The sequence below is a fragment of the Acomys russatus genome, chromosome 9 (assembly GCF_903995435.1).
Source record: "Acomys russatus chromosome 9, mAcoRus1.1, whole genome shotgun sequence".
In the NCBI taxonomy this organism is placed as follows: Eukaryota; Metazoa; Chordata; class Mammalia; order Rodentia; family Muridae; genus Acomys; species Acomys russatus.
Genome location: NC_067145.1, coordinates 26798984 through 26817773, shown reverse-complemented (window position 1 = coordinate 26817773; position 18790 = coordinate 26798984). Strand labels below are relative to the sequence as shown.

The 18790-nt window shown below is 41.9% G+C and overlaps 1 protein-coding gene across 2 annotated transcripts in view; it reads right to left on the bottom strand.

Annotated features, from left to right (window-relative positions):
• Sema5a (semaphorin 5A) overlaps positions 1-18790 on the bottom strand; it is a 480974-nt gene that overhangs the window by 36705 nt on the left and 425479 nt on the right. For both annotated transcript variants that reach the window (XM_051151031.1, XM_051151032.1), the window contains exon 16: positions 11041-11188. In XM_051151031.1, coding sequence (XP_051006988.1) covers positions 11041-11188 — 148 coding nt within the window. The remainder of the gene's footprint in view (positions 1-11040; positions 11189-18790) is intronic.

The window sequence follows — 18790 nt, the reverse complement described above, 5'->3', positions numbered from 1 at the left end:
AAATAGGTTAGAGGAAAAAGCGGGGAAGAGCCTGGAACTCATTGCACAGGAGACAACCTCCTGAACAGAACACCGACAGCCCAGGTCTTAAGGTCAACAATTAATAAATGGGACCTCATGAGGCTCGGAAGCTTCTGTAAGGCAGAAGACACTGTCAAAAGAACAAAGCGACAGCCTAGAGACTGGGAAAAGATCTTCACCAATCCTACATCTTACAAAGGGTGTAATATACAAAATATATAAAGAGCTCAAAAAATTAAACACCACCAAACTAAATAACCCAATTGAGAAAAGGGGCTCAGAACTAAACAGAGAATTCTCAACAGAGGAATATCAAATGGCTGAGAAACACTTAAAGAAATGCTCAACTTCGTTAGTTATCAGAGAAATGCAAATCAAAAGGACTCTGAGATTCCATCTTACACCCATTAGAATGGCCAAGATCAAAAACTCAAGTGACAGCACATGCTGGTGAGGATGTGTAGAAGGGGGAACATTTTTTCATTGCTGGTGGGATTGCAAACTAGTACAACCACTTTGGAAACCAATCTGGCACTTTCTCAGAAAACTGGGAATAGGGTTACCTTAAGACCCAGCTATTCCACTCCTTGGAATATACCAAAAAGATGCTCCACCACACAATGAGGACATTTGCTAAGCCATGTTCATAGCAGCCTTATTCATGATAGCCAGAATATAGAAATAACCTAGATGTCCCTCAGTTGAAGAATGGATAAAGAAACTGTGGTACATATACACTATGGCTACTCAGCTACTAAAAGCAAGGAAAGCTTGAAATTTGGAGGCAAATGGATAGAAATAGAAATGATCATCCTGAGTTAACCCAGACCGAGAAAGATACACATGGTATACACTCACTTATAATTGGACACTAGCCAAACAAGGATGTCCCATGAATGTCTTCACTTAGCAGGATATTGGTATAGATGTTGGGACTTCCTATTGCGACTCCAGGTGAGAGAGGCATGGGAGAATGGGGAAATAGAAGGATCCAGGGGGGTCCTAGAAACCTACAAGAAGACCATCAAGGCTGGTGGATCTGGACCTAGGGGGTCTGCTCAAACTACTGTATGAACCAAGGACAATGCATGCAGTAAACCCTATTCAGATCTAGCCAATGGACAGCACATTCTCCACAGTTGTGTGGAGAGTGGGGAATGACAATGACATGAACTCTGGTGCCCCATATTTGACCATTTCCCTTTGGTGGTGAGGTCTGTTAGCACTTAGAGGAAGGGGAAGCAGGCAATTCGGATGAGACCTGATAGGCTGTGATCATATGGTAGGGAAGAAGCTCCCCTTCTGTCACAGACTTAGGAGAGGGCAATAGGGTGAAAGAGGGAGGGAAAGGGGAAATGGGAAGATACAAGTGAGGGGATCACAATTGAGATGTAACATGACTAAATTATTTAAATAAAAAAAATTGGGAGCATTCTAGACTTTTCTTCCTTAAGCTGCAGCCATTTCTCCCACAAGATGACAAGAGAGTTCCTTCCTTCATGGACTGTTTTCTAATAGTTTCAAATTGAGCAATTCTTGGGATTAGTATAGCCTGGGGCAGATGTAGAAAATGTTTTACCTCATAATAGAAGCAAGATGCCAGGTCACTGTGTATGGATGTTCCTGTCTCACATGGTGTGGCTTATAAAACAAATGCAAGAATGTGACATGGAGTGAGCCCACTCCATCTCCAAAGGTCTTTGTTGCAGCTGTTTCTTTCAAAGTACAATGTCATGAAATCTTGCCAGTAAGGTCTAGAAATACCATGGTGTGAAGGGAAATAAGGAGATGCTTGATCTCAGAAAGTCAGGTATCATGACACACCACTGGACCACAGAGGAGAACAATTAATCCTTTGGAATTTAACTGACAAAGTTTAATTGCTTCTAAAGGTTAACTGGCTATTCGAACTCAAATGTATTAATGACACAAGCTAAATGGAGCAGCTGTGGCTAGACTTTCTGTGTTCACATTACAGATGTGTGGAATCAGGCTTGGGTTGTTAGCATGCCTTAGGATTATTAAAGTGAAGCATTGGAAAAGAAGAAACGATGGCATCTGTGAAAAATATTTAATATTTTAAAGCATTTTTTTCATTGTTCAACATCTGTCGCTTCCTTCTTTAGTTAATTATAAGTCGCTTTGGAAATTATTATGTATGTGAATTACTTTTAACAACTTAAATTATACATGTTAAATAATAGCACATGAGGCACTGAAATGAAATAAAAACAAAAATTAAAACCTTAAGCAAAATATATATTAAATTGTATTGTGGATGTAATTAAACATTGAAGTTACATCTACAGGAGAAGAGTGGTCTGCCAGGAGCCAAACCAAGACCCATCTACAGTGCAATCAAATTTATTTTTAAGTCCTCTGGGTATATCTGCATTTGTGAGAGCTATTTCCCCACATGCCCTCATCTTTGCAAATTGAAATTAGTGTTGAACAATAGGAGCAATGTCACACAAACCCTGTCATGTCCCTACTGCCCCCTAGACCACTTTGGTTGAGGATCCTGAGCTGGGATTTTCCTCTCATTCACTCTGGTTTTAATACTGGCCCTTTCTGAGCTAATGGCTTAACATTTCTGGTGTAAATGATAGAGAGGACATGGGGAAGAATAATGATGCTCTGAATGCAGGTCTAGGAGCACAAATCTCAGGCAAACATCTACTAGGATTGTGAGACATACAGGCCTTTCCCAGAGAGAAGACACAGACTACAATGTAAGCAGCGTGGGAGATGATCTGGATAGAACCGTCACTGGACCTTTTAGTCATCAATGTCTCATGCCTACATTGGAAGCTTATGACTGGGCATTTGTTAATTAAACTGAAAGATTACATTTCAGCACACAGGGCATGACAAAGCTCTAATCAGAGGGATATTTGCTTGCTTTGCTTATGCTTGGTTGTAGGACTGTGTCCATGAGACACTATGTTGGCCCCTTCAGGTTGAGATGTACAGGGGTCATAGTTTTCTTTGTCTTCACCTTTTCTGTACATTGATGGAGCAGGGTCAGTATGCATGCTTCAGATGGGACCACCCAGTCCAGGTTGCTATAAGGCATGAAAATGCAGACTAGCACCACAGCTGTAGTGTGTGCAGTAACAGAACGTGCTGGAATATTTGAAGATGTGGCCCACTGCAAAAGGATGCAAGAAGCATGCTCTATATTACAACAGGAAGTCCTGTTCTACTGGACTATCCATAAGAAGGGCACCCGACTCTATCAATTGGAGGTCTACCTGTGATTTATGAAAGTCTTCTTAGAAATATGTACAGAAGCACTATGGATGCAATCTTTTAATTTAATTAACAAATGCCCAATAAGAACAGAAACTGCTGAGATGAGAAAGGAGGCTCCCAATGTGGACATGATATATTAAATTGACTAAAAGCTCTGGTGAATGTTCCACACAGATTATCTATAATCAGCGTGACATTGTCAGCAGAGATTAAGTCAAAGATGGAGGACACGAGGGAGAAATAGGTAGTTTGAATGTGTTTAAAGTAATTCTGTCAGAGCACATAAATGTAGAGCAAAATCTACCCATGTAACATATTCATGAAATCCCAACCCTCACTGAAGAGCTAATGACATCTGATGGCTGCTAGGACAAGGAGGCACTCAATTTTCTAAGGGTGTGGTCCTTGGTATGGCATGTCAAGCATGTTCCATACCCATTCATATATAAGCAATACAAACTTCACTCAGTGATCTGGCTGTGTGTGTGTGTGTGTGTGTGTGTGTGTGCATGCGCACGCTTGGGTGTGTATGTACATGCGTGTGTGAGACACATAAGGGGTGGCTAGAAGAGGACTTATGGGAAGAACTGGGAGTGAATATGATCAAAACACATTCTATGCATGCATGAATTAATAAGAATAAAAATTATATTAAAATGATATAGGTTCCCTTAAGCTGAGCATTGCATTTGCTATGCCTTTATAAGAATATACTCTGAACAGGGTGTCTAGTTTCACTGCATGCATTGTCCTCTGTTGGTGCAACCGTTTGCTCAGGGCCACCTGGGTCCAGATCTGCCAGCCTTGATGGTCTCCTTGTGGGGCTCCTGAACCTTCTGTGACCTTCCATCCTCCCACTCTTCTACAGTACTCTCAACACTCTGCCCAGAGTCAAGCTGCCAGTCCCAGAATCTCTCCCATTCCTCTACTGGGTGGAGTCTCTCAGAGGACATCTATGTTGCATTAATTTCCACTTATAAGTGAGTATATACCATGCGTGTCTTTCTGGGTCTGGGTTACCTCACTCAGGATAATCATTTCTAGTTCCATTCATTTGCCTGCAAACTTCAAGATTTCCTTGCTTTCAACAGCTCAATAGTAGTACTCCATTCTGTAATGTATAACAGTTTCTTTATCCATAAGCTCTGGTGCCCCCAATTTCATCATTTCTCCTTGGTGGGGAGGCCTGGCAGGCACACAGAGGAAGGGTAAGCAGGCTCTCTGGATGAGACCTGATAGGCTGTGGACATATGGTGGGAGAGGAGGTCCCCTTCTGTCATAGGCCTAGGGAAAGGGGATAGGGCAGAAGAGGGAGGGAGGGTGGGAGTGGGAAGATACAAGTGAGGGGATAACATTCAGGATGTAATATGAATAAATTATAATAAATTAAGAAAATAATAAATCTAATTTTCACTCCCCCCAAAAACCTTATTCTGCAGGTATTATATATTCACTAAAGCTAAAAAAAAAAAAGTGTGTAAACAAGAGGAAATGTTGTTGCCAGGCAACTGAACTTTAGGTATTTTGATATTAACTATTAGAGAATCTCTATCACATAATTGATTGGTGAACTCTAAAGGGGAAGAGTGTGTGTGTGTGTGTGTGTGTGTGTGTGTGTGTGTGTGTATGGTTTATACTACTTACACATTGGAAAATATTTCCTTCATGAAAACCCTTTTCAATTAGTTTTGCCACCACAGTATTTGAATCATTGTAGACAGGAAAAAAAAAAAAACAAACCTATTTTTTTCTTTACAGAATGCAATCTGTGCAACAGAGCTTTCTAACTCTATAAATAAAACATTTTTTTTTTGGTGAAATATTCCAGATCTCAGTACCAACAGCAATTTCCCCAAGATTGTAGATGATTATTTATATGTCCAAGAGGCAGAGCTGTGATGGATTAATTCTTGTAATCCATCATTTTTCCCTTTCTCTTCGTCTGTATTATGCATCATTCTTAAACCTGACTGCCAAACTTCGAATGCTAGATTAGAGAAAACGCACACTTCTGCGGCCATCCACCCCACCACTCAATTTTGTGTACTGACATTAACTTTTACAAAATGCACAGCCTCCTGTAACCACACGTGGCGGTTTTACTCTGACGATATTTCATATTTTCAAGCTTTTTACGGACCTATTTCATAACAAAAGAAAGCAAGTCCTACATGTCCATGTTTATGAAGATATAATGTTCAGTTTCTCCTGGGGTTTTGATCATTCCTATTAAGAAGAATACTTGCAAATATAAGTAAATGCCTTTCACAAGCACAATGGGATAGGTCATCGCCTGATCTTCATCATGAAGGCCAAGATCATCTGTTTCACCCTCCTAATAACACATCAGTGAAAGTCTTGCACCAGCTCACTCAGCTACAGTGGTTGTTAAGGAAGCACATGCCGTGTCTTATCAGCTACTAATGTCACTAGAAGGCCAGATTCTTTAAAGGGAAAGAAAAGGACAAAGCAGTTAAAGTGAGTTGGATTCAAATTAGCCAAAGCCACAAAACACTTCTGATCTCGCACAAACTTCATCCTGTGCGGGGCAAGGCTGGCTTCTAGGAAGAGAGGCCCCTTACAGCCTTCTGTTTCTGACTCTTGGCCTTGCTCCTGACCCCTTCAGGATGCCAGCTAGTGGGCAGCAGCTACACTTCCACTTCCTGACACTGCCTTTCGGAATAAAGGAGCCTTACCTTCCTGGGTCTCTTTCTAAGAATCAAAGTGATCTTGTCTGGAAATTCCAAGAAGCTTTTGCTTTTTATATAGCCACGGAAAGAAACGGTTCCAAAAGATGGAGAGCCTCAGCGATGCATAAAAATGTCTGTCTGGTAGAAAATGAAATGATGTGGCCTAACAGGAAGTATTCATAGGCGTTTGATGGATGGGAATTTCCCAGGGCTCTGTGCAATTTTGCAAGGCATGGGAGCCCCAGAAGACTTTACTTCCAACCATTGGACAACAGCTCAGAAACTCTCCTATGTTTGGTTTGGTTTGTCATGCTCTCAATTTCTTTTCATAAAGCGACTCAAGGCAAACCATCTGTCTCCACTGCTTTGGAAAGGCAGCAGGTGGTTTACATTCATACTTACTCATGGGGTACAGGTGCCTCCCCATGTTGGGTTTTCTCTCCAGTCCCCAGAGATCGTGGTAGCATCCTCCATCCCAGGGATCCATGGAGACCAGGAGTTTTTAAGAGGCACCTTCTGGCCTCTCTGCTTCAAAAGGCAACCAGGTCCCTGTCTGCATTGGTGACCTCAATCACAGGCACCAATAGGGTTTTTCCTTCCATGTTCTCCTCGCCCTTCTTTCTTCCTCACTGCTGGAAATGTATTTTCTCAAATAATCTTTGTGCTCTAAGGCCTTGTCTGGTCTCCAGTTCTATTTTACACAGAGCTTGAGCCAAGGTGTGAGGCTTGCCCCTCTCAATAGCTAACTGTGATGCATAGAAAGACCCACCATATAGGGTGGGGCCAAGATGTTTCTGAGGTTTGGAAGAAGTCATTGAGATTTCAAGCATTCAGAACAGGACTGGAGTGGCACCAAGGGTACACTCTCCATCTTCAGGGTTCTGCCAACGTCCATGTGATGTATAATACCCCCTTGTAATTAGGCAGTGTATAACCTGCCTGATGCTTTGCGGGAGAATGCTGAAGTCAGAATTTGGTGGTCCCTGACATCTATGCTTTTCCAAAGACCTCCAGTTATGCAGACACTCTAAAGCCACTGGTGGCTAATGTTTTGGTCTCCCCCTTCCACTTTTAATATTGTTCACCTCATCAAATTCGGTATTGGACATCCTCAAGTGTCTAAAACTGATTTTTGAATGCTGAGATCTAATGGGAAACTCAGATTCTTTCTTCATTTCAATTACTTTTAAGATGTTAGATGAGGTCACATGCTGCAGAGGAGAAATATATGGACTGTCAGAGTTAGTACCTGGTCTTTGAGCCTGGATACGATCCAAGCCATCTTTTTTTTTTTTTTTTTTTTTTTTTGGTGCCAATTTTACTAACCCATAAGATAGATATTCTACCATGAATTCAACATTTCTGAGTCACTGAAATAAGTAATAAATTTTCTAGCAATTTCTTTAAGCAAACTCACCAGTAGCAGTTATGACGACAAATAGTAATAGAATATTATTTTTAGCTATAATTTTTGTTTGAATATAATTGGAACTAACTAATTGATTGTAGGTATCAAACTTTACTTAGGAAAATTGCCTTTTTAGGTTTATACAATGGCACCATCATAAATCAGAGACAAAATTTGCTATATAATCCAGAAAGGTCATTGAGCTAACTAAAGAAAGGCTTCCAGACACAGCCAATGGCAGTGCCTGAGGTGAGACAGGATATCACAGCAGGAGAAACAAAGGAGCAAATATCATGTCTTTATGTCATGGAAAGGAAGTGGAGGAGAAAAGAGGGGGTCCCCAGTATTTCCTTCAAGGAAATAATCAATAACCTAATTTTCTAATTTCAGCCCCACCATTTAAAGGGTCTGTGACCTCCAGTAGCACATTGGGCTAGGAGATGAATCTTCTTCACACAAATAATTAATTGCAGGGTATTTAGGACCCAAGTTATATTACTGAACCCACCAAAAGGAAGCATCCAGCCATTTCTAAACCTGTTCAATGGTATAAATGTCAGTCTCTCAAGTTCTCTTCCTGCCTGCCTATTTATGACACAGGAACGTGGCACTGCCCTATTTAAAGGAAAATAGGTAGTGTTGCAGAGAAAATCTTGTAACTTAATGATATTTTAGCCCAAAATTTAAAAGAGTGTTGCCAACTAGTTTAGCAGCCTTGGAAGACAGAAGAGAGATTTTTCTTAATGTGGGTATGACTTTTCCGCAGAACACTGTAATGTTGCCACCTGACCCAGGAAAGGTAGGGGATTCAACAATAGACATGATTGTCGCTGATGTGAAAACTCTGTCACAGTCTAATAAACTATACCAAGAGTTCTCGGAAAATGTTTGATGAATTATACTACAAATATATCCATTTATATTATTAGATTATTTAAACTCAGCAAAATGTTAGTAGTGTCAGAAGTTGGGATGAAAATATTTTAAAAAACGAAATAACAAAGATAGCCTCTCCTGTTCTTCAGAATATTGCCAACTTGCAGGCAGCACAATTATCTTAAATTTTTGAAAACACGTTAGTGAAGGGAGAAAAGCAGCCGGTGACAAGGTTAGGAGCCATAACTGCAAGGAAGAATACGAAGGCCAAGCAGGTCAACAGACAGCAATGTATGCAACTCAGACTTAAGAAAAAAAAAATTGAGGGCCACCAACATCTAGCATAGTTTCTATTCTGATCACAAGGCCTCTTGAATCTAAAGTGTTTTACATATTTCTGGCCTGAGGTAAAGTCTATGGACACTCTCGAAATAAATTTAACTAGAGCTCAAGGCAAACATAGACTATGCCTCTTGGGCCTTTTCCCTGGACTGCTGGGGTGGGTGTGGCCGAGATGGGCTGGGAGTTAACACACACCCCTGACCCAGATCTGGCCTCAGGATTGTGTGTTCTGGAAGGAGAAGTGCACACAAGGCACTATTCAGGAATGGGGTAGAAAGACCGAACAGTTCTTTCTCTCCCACCTGCGAGGACTTGCCAGCTTCAGGCACTTCACTGGTTTTCCATGCTTCCTGACTTTCTCATTTGGACCATATGAGGTGTATTCTTCAGACTCCAATGTGCTAACACAAAAATGAAGGATGTACAGTCCTGTAACTATTTTGTCTATCAAAACTTACCTAAGTTTTACTTGCCTGTCAGACCAGCTTCTAGTGGCACTGTAGAGTGTTGGTTCTAACTGTCTCTTCTGTAAGTGTGCATGACTCGGGCACACATGAGGTTTAGGCCTCCCTTCTGTGTCAAACAACTATTCCTCAAGGATTTCTGAGTTTCCATAACCACTGTGGTGTATCACAACAATAAACATACACTAACATTTTGGATAAACTTCAACATTTACATTTGTAACCAACCTAGGGCATAACCTGGAAAGTTCCTAAAGAGCATGCTTTCTTTCCAGCCCGATGCCTTTCTGCGGACTAATCTGTCTGTTAATGTCATTATTGACATCAATTTACAATAAGAATGCAGTGTGCTGTTTTCCATGTTCCTTGGTCTGAAAAGTGTTTAAAATGTAGGTACAGGATTAACTCAGGGTACTCCTTCCAAGGTTTGCTACAGGAAATGTTATGTGTAAGAACAGAACCCCCCACCCCCCGCGCCCCAGACAACACAACAGGAGAGGATGACTTAGTTCAGCAAAGAGTGAAGGTTTTCCCTTAGATATTAAAGTCTTCAGGGCTTTACTATTTATGTATAATAACTAATTTTAAATGTTAGCATCTGAAAATCTGTCTGTCTGTCTGTCTGTCTATCTATCTATCTATCTATCTATCTATCTATCTATCTATCTATCCATCCATCTATGTACCCATATAGCTACTCAAGTTATCTATACTATGGGAAGATTTTTAATGATCTAAACTGAACTCAGGTTCACTAAAATGTTTAATTAGTTAACACCACAGTAGCTTTACTCCTGTGAAGGGGAAGAAATCTACTTTCAAGCCCTAGTAAGGAAATCCTTGTTTGGCATAAGGGCCAAAAGAGCACCCCATAACCCTTTTCTTGTCCCCAAAGTCCCCTGGGTTCCTTGGAGTTGTTCGGGTCATATATCCCACAAGTCAAGCTTTGCAGCAGCACACGCGACATTGTTTGGCTTCAGGATACAAGGGGCAGACATATCAAAAAATCCAGTGCAAAGGCTGCTGAGAGCAAACACCAGGGTTGCACTTCCCGTGCTAAGTGTCTCCACACAGCGGCCGCCTGCCACCATCTCGCATTCAGCCTGTGCCAGCCCTGGGAAGGTGAGCAAAGAGCTCCCTGATAGACACAGTGCTCAGCCACACTAACAGCAAAAGCGGGGTGCACAACAATGGGCCTTTTGAAAAGAGCCTGCACACATGGCTTTTTATTTGGCAGTTTAAAGTGTTAAAAGAAATATGACTTGCTAAGGCAGAAGAAAAACAAAACCATAAGTGGTCTTTTATTCCCTCTGATGTGTTATGAACTCACTTTGACAATGGTGCCAGTTTTTCTGTCAACACACAGTGTCATGTCCTGGGAGCCTGGGAGCCCAGCACAAGGTAATTATTCCTAAGACCAAATGGAGTGACCAAAGTTCACCAGGCACAAGAGCTTGTCACAGCTCTGTACTTAGGACTGGAAGATTCTTCAGTTAGTTTATTCCATATGTGAATAGTAAATTCAAGTACTTTAAATTTCCACCATGCCCTCCACATTCTCGTTAACATGAGGCACTTGCATGATTCATGCCCTCTAAAGTTGCCGAGCTTTGGGACCCGGACAGTAACAGCTAGAATTTAGGGAACATTTAATGTTTATAAAACACATAGTGTCAGCAGAGTTTAAAAGAGGAACTGGTGTATGAGATCATCAAAAACATGAAGAACATTTGATGCCTGCCCATTTTATCTCTACCCGGTATGCAGGGTCTGCAAAGCATAAAGATAGTGTACACGACATCCAGTGTTGGCAGTAGACCAAGTGTGAGCATAGCCCCTGTTGTGTGCAGATGGTCTAGTGCTAGTGTCTATCAAGAACGATGAGCATCTAATGTGCTGGGAACATCTTGCATGTGTAGAACATCCAGGAGGCTTCAAGTCCGTGTTCTTGGCTACGGGTTGTGGGAATGAGATGGACACTTACCACATTGCATCCTGCACAGTCAGGCCCATTTTCGCACGTCCTACGGCGAGCTTGAATTCCACCCCCACACTGGGCGGTGCACCGTTCCCAAGGTCCCCAGCCTGTCCAGAACACGTGTGGCGGGCAGAGCAAATGTTCATTGCAGTATCTGTAGTAAGGAAACCCAGAGGAGAAAAGGAGGCTGCTTAGTGCCGCAGGAGGCCATCAACCTTTTTGCTTCCCGTCCCTGGGACAGATGTTGAACAGATGGGCATGCTCTGCATGAGGGGCTTTCTGTGTCTGGAGCACTTGCACCGTACAGGGGGTGGGTGTGGTGCTAGCCATGCTGAGTGTGCACAGACAATGGGAGACGTGGCAGACAGTGAAGAGAATGCTGAACGAACTCACAATGCAGGATGGAACTTCCTGTGCAGCCAAGTAAGAGAAACAAGACAGAACACAACCCTTCAATAGATACTCCAAACAGGAGCGCACAGAAAATATCTAGGTAGGGCATTTATCTGCATAGCATACACATCAAACGGTAACGTAGGTTATGAGTTCAAAGTCAGCACGGTTTCACTTGGAGTTTCTTATCTTTCAATCGAATAAGTCCACAGTCTTCTGAAGACAAAGAATTTAAGCCTAAGCATGGCCTGAAGTCCCGTGCCACTTGCTTCTCAGTTTATGTTTTTAAATGTTCTTTTGGGCTCTCAGAACAACTTCAAGTGATTTCCAGTTAAAAGACCACAGGTTACTAAATATCTAATTATTGGTTTTAAGGATATTAGAACTGTTTTCCAGTAGTTAACTCCACATTTCTATACAGACATCCATTTTGTCGGTTTTGACATAAAATATTCCCACTATCTTTGGACCTGTGAAGACTTAACTTTTTCTGAAATCTTTAACACAAATTCTACAGGATATGGAGTGAAATGAGAGAAGCAAGCAAACAAGAGGAACATGGATGGGCATTCTACAACTGATAGACCATCTGGAGGAAGAACTTAACTACAACTGTAGACAAATTTAATGACACCTTTGGTGACGGACAGGACTATTTACATCCATTTGTCATGTGCCAAATTCAAACTTAACTCTAGACTATGAGATGCTTCCCTCCTCAGATATTTCTCACTTGCAAGGCCATCTTCCTTAAGAAATGGGCAGCCTAAGCCAGTGACCTTCATGACCCTATTGCTAATAACAATTGGATTTTGTACAGTGCTATGCAAAGGGAGTCACAGGGGGATTGCTATGCGTAGGTGCTCACAGCCTCCAATGCATAGGGAAAGTAGACATACCCTCAAAATGTGCATGGCATCAAACATCATCATGATTAACAGTGATACTTTTACTATCGACTGCACACAGAAACTGCATTGACACTCCAGATGGATGCATTCTGGGGTAGAAAAAGAGGAGTAAACAGTGGCCAGAAAACATACAAGTTGTGTGATTTCCCAAGACATGTTCCCGTAGGGCCAGTTGTTTCCATCAAACAGATGGAACCTTGATGGAGAACAAGAGACTTTAGGAGGGAGCACAGGGTGAGAACAGGAAAGGCCAAGCTGAAGATGATTATGGGATGAGGTACAAAGAAGTCCTACCTGTTGGTGCTTTGCATGTTAGTTAAAGGTGGGGGGGGGCAGGGAATCAAACAAGGAAGGCAACAGTATTGAGAAGAAAACAGAAAGAAATGACATGAGATGGAATGATCCATCTTTTCCAAACAGCAGAAAGCCAAGGAAAGCCACATGGAACTCCACACATAAAACATCACCAGAGTGGACTAAAGAAGCCTCCATGGCTGTTGCTCCATCCCATTTGGTGACTGAGGCCCTAAGACAGGAGAAGCTCTCTGAGCTCAATCTGGAGTCTGACCCTCAGGGGAGGTCACATGCAGGAAGAGCTAGTGGAGCCAATGCTAACCAGTGACGTCTGGATTGCAGCAATGAAAGGAAGACATGCTATAGGTCACATAAATAGGATGGTAGTGGAGATATGGGAAACATGAGAAATGGATGGCACTAGGCACAGTGGAAACATCATAAAGCAACTGTGTGAATGCATAAAGAATAAGCAGCAAGGTCCAGAGGCTTTCTTCTTGTTTCAATTTTCAGGTAACATGGGTAGTCACAGGCACACACACGCACATGTACATGCACACGCACACAGCAGAGAAGGCAAAGGAAAGCCTACTAAAAATGCCTCTAAAACCCTTGACTTTTAATAAGGAGCACAGCAGCTGGGCTACCATATCCCCTGAGAAAAATAAATCTGCGTGCACAAATCCTTCCTTGTGTTCGCCTAAAGCAGGCCACCTCTGAGAATGCACAGCGTGTTATTACAGTTCAAAATCTCCTGCAAGGTTACCTGTGTGGAGCTCTGGGCTTTGAATCAATTATTCCTTGGAACTTAAGGCCATGAACAACCCACCTCACCTTTTTTTTTCCCTTTCTTTCTCCCTCTATAGTTCTCCCATGAAACAAGCTACGGGGACATTTGTAGTGGTGATACCATGTAGCAAGAATGGTCAGAGGGAAACAGAAATGTCTACGCTATCCCTTTATGCGGAATTCCAACTTAGGAGCTAGTCAGAGTCTGGACCTGGCGAGGCTCTCAGTTGGGATTCTCTGCAATGATAAGAAATGCATTTACTTCCTGGGGCCCCCTGGCCTCACCCATGCTCCTACAGGCAGCCTCCTCTGTGAGCATCACAAGCAGCAGCGAGATGGAAAGCAGTTACCAGCTATTTCAGGCTGCTTAGACTGTTATTAATTATGGATAAGTATTTGCCCGATGGGCCAGCATTTGGTTCCCATTTCGCCAGTCCACTGGCTTTTAACAACAATGGACTAATATCTTTAACACATTACTGGCTCTATTGGGTTTCAGTGTCTGAAAGCATGGCGAGTCACAGACACATTTTATGATTCATTAAAAATTAAGATTTTAATTTTTCTCATGACTGCTGTTATTTTGCATTTAAAAGCTAACTAATGACCTAGCATTGTCTCTCCATAAATCATCATTTTTTCCATAAGCCTACTTTATCTAAAAATAATTGTATTCTATAATCCCATTGAGGCTAGATTTATAGCACTGACTGTCTTCCTCTCATATTCCTTCTAATCTAGTTGAGTCTATGCTAGTTCCTCATGACAATCATCTGCGAACCCAACCTAACTGAAGCCTATTAAGAAACAGCTTTTCTTGGTTCACTTTAACTGGCTATCCCATCACAGGGCCATTCTGGAAGTGTGAAGCCAGAGAAATGTACATCCATGAAACACATCATGAGTTTTCAGACAGCACACCAAAAGAGAATAGTAACTCCTATATTGGGCATCCCATTAGCTCATCACAGCACAAAAGCATTTTCATGAAGATAAGATGCCATCTGATACATTCTCATTAGTCTCTGAGCCCCTTAACCTGATTTCATATTGGAACAATCTCTGATATGAGATTGTCCACACTCTTTACCTTTAAAACTCATGTACTTCCAAACCCCATTTCTCAATTGGGTTATTCGGTTTGGTGGTGTTTAATTTCTTCAGTTCTTTATATATTTTGGATATTAGACCTTTGTCAGATGTAGGGTTGGTGAAGATTTTTTCCCAGTCTGTAGGCTGTCGCTTTGTTCTCTTGACAGTGTCTCCTGCCTTACAGAAGCTTCTCAGCCTCATGAGGTCCCATTTATTAATGGTTGACATTAAGGCCTGGGCCGTTGGTGTTCTGTTCAGGAAGTTGTCTCCTGTGCCAATATGTTCCAGTCTCTTCCCCACTTTTTCCTCTAAGTGGCTTAGTGTCTCTGGTTTTATGTTGAGGTCTTTAATCCACTTGGATTTGAGTTTTGTGCAAGGTGACAAATATGGGTCCAGTTTCATTTTTTTACACATAGACCTCCAGTTAGACCAGCACCATTTGTTGAAGATGTTATCCTTTTTCCATTGAATGGATTTGGCTTCTTTGTCAAAAATCAAGTGACCATATGTGTGTGGATTCATATCTGGGTCTTCGATTCGATTCCACTGATCAACCAGCCTGTTGCTGTGCCAGTACCATGCTGTTTTAATTACTATTGTTTTATAGTACAGTTTGAGATCAGGTATGGAGATTCCTCCGGAGCACCTTTTATTGTACAAGATTGTTTTAGCTATTCTGGGTTTTTTGTTTTTCCATATGAAGTTCATAATTGAATTTTCAATGTCTTTAAAAAATTGTGTAGGTATTTTGATAGGGATTGCATTGAAGAAATGCTCAACCTCCTTAGTCATCAGGGAAATGCAAATCAAAACAACTCTGAGATTCCATCTTACACCCATCAGAATGGCTAAGATCAAAAACTCAAGCGACACCACATGCTGGCGAGGATGTGGGGAGAGAGGAACACTCCTTCATTGCTGGTGGGAATGCAAACCAGTACAGCCACTTTGGAAATCTATCTGGTGCTATCTCAAAAAAATGGGAATAGGGCTTCCTCAGGACCCAGCTATTCCACTCCTTGGAATATACCCAGAAGATGCTCCAGCACACAACAAGAAAATTTGCTCAACCATGTTCATAGCAGCCTTATTCATAATAGCCAGAACATGGAAACAGCCTAAGTGTCCCTCAGTAGAAGAGTGGATAAAGAAACTGTGGTACATATACACTATGGAATACTACTCAGCTATTAAAAACAAGGAATTCCCGAAATTTGTGGATAAATGGATTGAGCTAGAAATGATCATAATGAGTGAGTTAACCCAGAAGCAGAAAGAATCAAATGGTATATACTCACTTATATCTGCATACTAGCCCAAGGGGCATGTCCCACGAAAGCCTTCACTTACCAGGAAACTGGGACAGAGGGGAGGGCATCCTATTGGGACTCTAAATGAGAGACGCATGGGAGAATAGCAAAATAAAAGGATCCAGAGGGTCCTAGAAATCTACAAGTTGAACAATATGATAGGCAGATTTGGGCCCAGGGGTCCCGCTCAAACTAAGGCACCAGCCAAGGACAATACAGGAGGTAAACTTTAAACCCCTTCCCAGATCTAGCCAATGGTCAGAATATTCTCCACAGTTGAGTGGAGAGTGTGATATGACTTTCTCACGTACTCTGGTGCCTCACATTTGACCATGTCTCCTGGAGGGGGAGACCTGGTGGCACTCATGTGTGGTCTAAGGCAGAGCAGGTACCATGGGACACAATGCAATGAGATACCAAAAATGCATTGAAGATGACTGAGACCCAGAAATAGGCAGAAGTGGGAATCTCATGAAGCAGAGGTAGAGAAAAGTCTACAGCACTATATACTGAATACTAGAAGTTTAGACTTTGTAGAAACTGACAGGGAGGGTTTAGAAGGAAAGGGAGTGAAGAACTACAATAAAAAAGACAGCTTAGTGAGGAAACAGACTAAGGAGAGGAATACAGATGTCTTCCAGTGAGATGTACTGCAAGCACAGGAGAGGTGTGCTCAGCATCTCATAGATGTTAGTAGGATCCAAGTCTAAACCTCAGGGAGAACCCACTCCTACACATCCAGTAGGATGGCTACAAACTACAAAACTAAGTATTGGCAGGAATGTGGGGAGGCAAGAATTCTATGCTTTCTGGTGCGAATGGACAACGGAGAAGCCCCAGAGCACAGTAGTTTGGCAACCCTCTAAGGCAGAACACACAAGCAGCACATTCACTCATAGTTACTTACACAGATTAATTGGAACCGAAACCTCAACAAGCCAGTGTTTGTCCTAGCACTGTTTAAATAGGCAGGGGGAGAAATGACATGTATCCACTGATTGGTAGCAGAGTACATGAAAGTTGTAGTTAGACAAGTGAACACTGCATTGAGAAAATTTTGCAGTTCTGATATAGCCACAGCATTAATGGAGATTGAAAATGTTATTTTAAGTAAAGCAAACAAGACACAAAAGAACAGGCATTACATATTTGCAATTATATCAGATACAGAGAATATGTAAATTAGTAGGCAGAGGAGTCAACAGGGTCTCCAGGGGCCTGGAGAAAGATGGTATGGAATGGCATTACTTAGTGGTAATGAGAAAGCTTTGAAAATGAGGTATTGTGGGGTTTTTTTTTGCACAATAATGTGAGTTTAATTAATGTCAATGAATTCTTCACTTAAAATGGCTAAGTGGCTGATATATGTGGTTTATATTTTAGCATAATGAAAGTGTTAAAAGAAAATGGGACAGTATTTTTTTTTTTTAAATAAAGACAGAGCTAGTAGAACGTGGCTCCAGAATGCTACAAAGTTTCCAAAATTGTCATCTATAGTGATGATATGCGAAGTAGGACCTAGATGTGTGAAGGAAGTTATACAAATATGGACATTTCAGAGCAAAGTGTTAAAGTGCCACTGGCTCCTTGCAGCTCACAGTACAGAAAGAAAAAAAAAAAAACAAGGGTGGACATAAAAGAACTAAGTCCAGGTGGTGCTTGGATAAGACTTTGCCAATGGTTAAAAAAAAAAAAAAATCTAAAAATTAAGAAATAGATCCCAAACACTCAAGCAATGTGTCATGGTCACTGTTCTGTTGCTGTGAACAGACACTATGACCAAGGACACTTACAGAAGAAAGCTTGCTCACAGTTTCAGAGGTTTGGTTTATTATCATCTTTGTGGGGAGTATGGTGTCACACAGGCATGAATTGGAGCAGTAGCTGAGAGCTACATCCTGATCCAAAGGCAGAAAGAAGAGAAAGATAAGGGGATGTGGATGGGTGGACTGGGCGTGGCATGGGCTTTTACAACTTCAAAGTTCACCCGCAGTGACAGGCTTCCTCCAACCAAACCACACCTCTGAATCCTTCTAATCCTTTCAAAGAATCACACTTCTTTGTGGCTAAGCATTCAAACATAAGAGCCCAGAGGGGTCATTCTTATACAAATCACCACACACCTTCGGGAAAAGCTGGGGCATGCCTGTTTAACTTCTTGAGGAAACTTCAGCAAAACTGAAGAATGAGGGCAGACTGAGAGCATGCGCAGAGTCCACTAGAATCTAAGAGTCAGGTTGTGACCCAGGGACTCCTCTCTTAACCACGCATGGGGAGAGTACCAAGCTGCCAGTTATTGTGTTCTCACCACTTCAGCAGGACTATAAGCCAGAGAAGGACTGTCTCAAAAATATCTGGGACTGCACCTTTGGTGTACAAGAACAAACCCCAAGGAGGTTTGCATGAGTCTTTAAAAGCTTATCAGAGAGTAATTTCAGCAACTTAGAAGAAAAAGAACATGGCAGCTGCTAATTAAATACTACTGGGTACATTCTACTGGCAGGAAGGAGGCTCATGCAAGTTTCACCAGCTCAGGTGAAACTTCCCAGGTGCAAACATCTGCTGCCATTATGGAAAAGGGAAGATATCTCAGGGAGCTGAACTAAGAGACCACAAGGCTGATCCAAGGACCATGGAGCAGGATGCCTATGTCTTAAGTAACTCACAAAATGCACCTGGCTATGCTGCAGGATTACTTTGGAGGAAAGGTTGTAGTGACTCCCATTTTCACTTCTTTATTTAAACATGCATAGCTGTCATTTGCTGCCCACCTCCACTGCTGTATAGTGTGAATGTTGGTGACAGGTAACTTGTCTTTTTGGATTGAGATAGACAAGCCAAGAGGTGCCACTGCAAGAGCCTCCTAAACATCTTACTTAGGGGGTGGCACTTTGAGCCTTTGGGGTATAGTTTAATGGGGTATGACACTGGAAATCCTGCAATTAGATGAAAGACTTTCTGCTGATG